The following is a 6,000-nucleotide window of genomic DNA, read 5'->3' as shown; positions in this document are numbered from 1 at the left end:
TTTCTTGTTGTTGAAAATTTGAACTACGTTTATTTCCGGGTTGATTACACCTAATTTTACCGAATATAAACCACCTACAGACACTTGCCAACTCCCTGGTTTGTATACGTTATATTACGCATCGGTGAGCTGGCTTGCCGAAGAGAGTCGATTGAGGCCGAAACGAACTGATAGAGGAACTATCGTACGGAAAAAAAATCGCCTGGTCGGAACTAAAAACCCTTTTACAAATATCTCGAATTAACACATTGAAAATATGTAAATCATTGTGCGTCATGCAAAAGACAACACGTCACAACAACAGAAAATAAATGTTTAAATTATTATAAATTTAAAAGCTTATTAAACAATTAACTATTCCTATCCGTCTTGTCCAATTGCAATAAGCTGCTCAATTATTTGTTCTAAAAAGTTTGCTCTCATTTGTATTGTTGATAATTTGGGCTTTCATTGACACATGTTAGGCCTCAGACCTCTGGTCAAGGTGGGCACTGGACGAGAGAAGCCCTTGATCAATGTTAGGACCAATCAAGGTGCTTTAAACAGTCCTGGCTTTGTTTGTATCAAACCTGTTAGTGGCGGTAATTATCGCTGTTGGTTTCGATTAAATAAAATAAAATAAAAATAAAATAAAATAATGAATTACATTTACAAGTTACTCTTCAATTTTGTTACTAACACATTTATGTGCTAGTATTATTTGTACATTATGATTTAGACCGATTTATTTATAGATTTCACTTTGAAATTACAAATTTAGATTTACTCGTGTACAGTACATTCCTAAAACATCGGATCTGATTGGATAATTTTTATCTGTTCTGCATGTCTAAAGCTAGCTTCAACTACCTATCAAGTGCCAATCAGTATGGAGGATAGGGCTAGTTGGTCAGTAAGGGCCAGGCTGGTGTTGTTGGCCCAAAAGAGGTAGGTACACTAAGCAATAAATTGGACATTGTGTCTCTCTGAAACACTGGTTAGGGTTCTGACACTGGAAGTGAATTGCCAGCAGAAATCACCAGATCCCTAGTTGCAATACCACACCACTAATGCAAACAACCATTCAAATGAATCGGTATTCAAATTTGTACACAAGTTTATGAAAATGTGCATAAATGCGCGATTTTTACTTGACCAATCAATTGCGTTCCGCTGACCGAACTCTAAGCACTTACAGCTAACAACATAATATTATTAATCAAAAGTAAAAAATAGATATTAAAATATAGTTCATAGCTGTTGAAATGAGGAGCGTTGATCTCGATCAATCTTTAATTGGTTGGTGGTGCTTTATATTTTAAAATTTTGGTGATCCTCTTCTATATAGTGTCGGGTGTATTTAACCATTATCAGTAAAGTGGCCTTATAAAAATTATTTTCAAAAATCCAGAAATATGGGTAATTTATGGTAATAATTCTGTTGTACAAAGAAAGAACAACAAATTAAAGTTATAATCGTAAAAATTATTTAAAAACAAACACATCACAAGTTCACTTCCTCTAATTGTCAAGAGGACAGGGAGTGCAATCCCACAAATTATGCAATTTGTCTGCAATTAATTTGTAACTTGGATATTATTCTCAAACGTTAAAAACATTGCCTTGATGTCATTATGGGATGCTTTATAGGCAAAACATAACCTTCAGTATAAGTCAAACTTTAGGTGATGAGATATATTTAAATTACTCTTGCTGGTGTTTCAACAAATACTTTGGTTTCACTGACAGACAGTTGGTGTATTGAGAGTCTGTAAATTTTGGTTCTACTTAACTGAACTGGACATTATACAACATTTTGCTTCCTTCAAAGAACAGGATGATGTACCGTTCACCCTTTATTAGTAGGCATACCGTCCAGATGTATTACAATGCACTCAACTTGAGGATTTTGTAATAAAAATACTGATTTTTTTATCTCATGAAATGAAACACATGCCATAAGAAGTAGTGGTCAATTTAGCATGAAATTTCTTAGTAGTTTGCCATGGAGTTATACAACAAAGGAATTACGTCAGTGTTGCAGAACTTGAATTAGGCCTACAGATTAAAACGACATTTGAGTATTCTGATAACCACATTTTTAATGATGAGAGGATAAAGTTTTAGTTGTCGTTAACATAAGCTATTTCTACACGTTCGTTGATACCGCCGTCAAGTGTAAAACAGTATTGTATGTATGTTATTATGAACATGTTTGGGATGGCTGGATGGCGTCATTTTCTACTTATGGTATTTGTGTGCTTGGTGTTACAGGTTCCGTTTAACCATGTTGAAGCTAGGAAGGATAACACATTGAGATGGTTAGCAGCACTTCGTTCAAATAATTCAACACCAGTAAGTAACATTCTGCTTTTAATTTTCAGTTAAATTATCTAGATGTTACAGTACATTCATTAGATTTGCAAAGATTATGACCTTCAGATTTAATTAATAGTCTGAGGTTTGAAACATCAAGCTTTACATATTTTTCATCATAACAAATTTGTTTTTGTAGCTAAAGTTGAGATGTGAATGTCTTGTTCAATCTTCCTCTTTTACACCCACAATTTTTCATTCAGGATATACAATCACAAGTATATTGCAAGTTAGAGAAAAAATAGCTAAAAAAGTATACAACACTTGGTGAACCTTGTTAATGATACGCCATTGCTTATTTAAAAAGCCAAACAAATTTAGTAAACCTGGATGTTCAATAGAGTATTTAGATATTTTTTTGATATAGTAAAATATAATTATATTGTTAACAATGCTTGCCACGAGGAGAATTCCATCTTTCTACAAGCATGTACACAAGTGCGTCTATGGTTTTAGATTAAGAGTTGTGAATAGTGAAAATTCTACAAACTATCTGTTACGATATTCAAATCTCTTCACTAATCGGGAAAAAGTTTTGTATTAATTTTTGTTGTGTATATATATATGGAATATTTTTTCTGAAGTGATCAATTCAATTCAATATGAAACAAACCAAGAACTTCATAAAGCTACTATGAATATTTCTTAAAGAATAGAACATTTTAAAATCTTCCAAAGATTATGTTGTACTCTGTGTTTGTTTTTGGACAGTTCATGTTGCCCACAAATGCACATTTAGATCTTGATTTGCAACAGTTACTGTAATATGCTCCATGTATTTTAGCCTTTATCTGTTTTTATTTTATTTCTTATTCTTCTAATATCTTATGAGATCTAATCATAAAATTTCAAAGATATCAACGTTTAGTCTCATCTTCTTCTGTTTCAATGCCACCTTTTTTTTGTAACTATACAAAATGGAAAATGATTCACCAAGATAGAGCAATTCTCAATTTTGATGACATCTGGACTTATTAAACGTCTTCATTTATAAAAAGTAGCATGTTATTTGCCTTTTTTTTTAGTATGGTATGTAAATATATAGTATAGTAGTCAATAGTCAATAGTAAATCAAAATGTACCAGTATAAAAAAGAAATTGATGAAAAGGCAGTAAGATTTAGTTGACAAATTTTATGATTTAAGTTAAGAACTTGGAGGTAAAAACTGTGATTTATTGCTAATTTATCACTGAATTATTTGACACTTATTGCTAATGGTTGGTGGCATTGCAATTGTTATGGTGGCTTTGCACTTTTATATATGTAATCTTATACAAAGTAATATTAAATTAATATTTTTTTATTTCCTTATCCAGAAAACATTTTTTTTATTACTAAAGTTATATTTTTTTGGTTTAGGTAATTTTTTTTTGTCGAATGTTATTATTTATGTAGAGTTCTGTAAAATTTAGTATGGTATAACATCTTTGATATCAAGGTATATTTATTTAAAGACAAATCAAACATCCCAATTTTATTTCAGTTAAAAAGAATTAATAAAAAAAGATTACAAAGAATCAATAGCACTCATAAAAAACATCAAGAATAATCACAATTTCATTTCAGTTTAAAAAAACTTAATTTAAAAAAAGTTGACACAAAATCAATGACATTCATAAAAAATAATGATAATTGATATATTACATCTTAACAGAGAAGTTTCATTGATATTCTTAATTCAGCTAGAATTTGGTTTAAAAACATAATTGTATTTTATAAACAAATATTTTAGAAGCACATACATTAAATTTTCGTTTTTTTAAACAAAAAAACAATATTGGAACAATTAGTTGATTGCTCTGAAAATGTAGAATATAAAAACCATGCAAAAAACGCATTGATCCAAAACCAGGAACTAATTGGTGTGCTTTCATAGTTACCTCCCAGGAAACATTATAATGTGGTGTTAAATTTACAGTGTATGGCGTCCATTTTATTTAAAATTATTTAACCCTACGATTAGGCTGTTCATGTCATTGGCCTACTTTCCTATGAACTGTCAGTTCTTGTAACTTATATAGTTACTCAGCACTTTTATGAAAAAAAGTAGAAAACCTTGATTATGAAATTATTTATATTTACAGATTTATATTTTCAGAACCCATTGGTTCTATTCTATCTCGCAATGCCTTTTGAAATGTTTACACATATTTGATGAACAGGATATTCTTGTTTCAAGATACAAAGTTTTTGATACACCATGTTCTGAAAAGAACTATTGATTTTCTTCCATTTCAATGAATATACTTTTAACTTCTTTCGATTCTTGTTATAGGTCCTTTGAAGAAAGATAATTTAGGTTCTTTGAAGTGAATGAATAATCATTTTTTTTTACATAAAAGTTCCATTACATTTTCTGCGAAAAATATACATGAATATTGGGTATTTTCAATTGTGCTTTTAATGATTATAAATGTAATATTAAGTTATATAATTGTTTCCTGTATGATGTAAGGAAAAGGTTTTTAAACCTTTTAAAATTGGTTCTCACTTTCCTATGAAATAACAGGTCACCATTTATGAACCATACAATAGAAAGTTAAGTAGAGCGTAGTAGAGATGGAACTTACAAACTATGGGCTTATTTCTGCTTGGATGAAAAACAAATTGTTTTTCTACTGACACACAAATACAAAAAAAATGTTTTAAAAACCCACTTAATGGTAGTCTTGTCTAAATCGATTTTCAAAACGGTTTTCATGGAGCAATTTGTCCTCAACTTACCCGGGTAAAAGATGAGGTAAATTCACACACAGAAAACAGCGCTAAAAACAAGTAACACTTAATCTTTGCTTGGTAAAGCTTCCACCTAATTCCCACTCCCACCTTTATTTTCACTAATAACTTTTCAACCCTCATTCGGTACAGCAGTTTTTTGAGAGGGAAAAACAAGACTGAGTGACATAAAAAGGTCATAAAGGAAGGATGTTGATGGGTTTTTGGCACATACTACACCATTATATCCCTGTCCTTTTTAAACCAAGTGAATCGAAGTAGTACAAAAAAAAGTGATGCTTGGCTATATTTAGTAGTTCCTCTATTTCGACAATAAATTACATTCAGTGTTCACATTCCATTACAAAATTGAGAGTGGCAACTTGACAGGTTATTCACCTGCTTAAATAGATTCTGTTCCCATAACTAATTTTTCTTTCAATTTAGCCGACATTTTTTATATCTCAGAAAAGATTTGACTAACAAAATTTGTGTTGACTTTCCATGAAGTTTGAAAAATTTGTAATATGATATTTTTGTTTTGTATTATAGCTGGTTTTCATTTATACTTTCAAGACTACATTTGCAGAATGTAGGCTTCAGACTTCATACCAATGCAATGCCTTTATACATTTTTGACTTTATAAAAGATAACAGTGCACAATTAAAGCAATGATTTGATTAGAAGATTGTCACATGATATAATTAAGTAAACTACTCCAATGAACACTTATGTCATCAAGAGTGCAATTTTATTTTGAGTCAATTTGTTATATCCGAAAGTACAATTTCGTTTTGCGAGAGTGCCATTTTGTTATTCTCATTCTTGTTACAATGAACATTTTGGTACTCGCGACGCAAGGCTAGGCTGAATATAAACCTGCGCTGTCTATAATTGTTCTATTCCGTGTTAAAAAATTTCTGTCTAA

The 6,000-nt window shown here is 30.6% G+C and overlaps 1 protein-coding gene across 1 annotated transcript in view; it reads left to right on the top strand.

The window, feature by feature from the left end:
* The first annotated feature begins 2,084 nt into the window (after window positions 1–2,084).
* The window catches only part of LOC140052012 (ADAMTS-like protein 1), a 44,381-nt gene continuing 40,465 nt past the window's right edge, over window positions 2,085–6,000 (top strand). The window contains exon 1 of the mRNA XM_072097384.1: window positions 2,085–2,334. Within this exon, the coding sequence (XP_071953485.1) occupies window positions 2,173–2,334 (162 nt within the window). The 5' untranslated portion in view covers window positions 2,085–2,172. The remainder of the gene's footprint in view (window positions 2,335–6,000) is intronic.

The sequence above is a fragment of the Antedon mediterranea genome, chromosome 6 (assembly GCF_964355755.1).
Source record: "Antedon mediterranea chromosome 6, ecAntMedi1.1, whole genome shotgun sequence".
Taxonomy (NCBI): Eukaryota; Metazoa; Echinodermata; class Crinoidea; order Comatulida; family Antedonidae; genus Antedon; species Antedon mediterranea.
The sequence above is the reverse complement of the archived record's forward strand: the minus strand, read 5'-3'. Positions and strand labels throughout refer to the sequence as shown.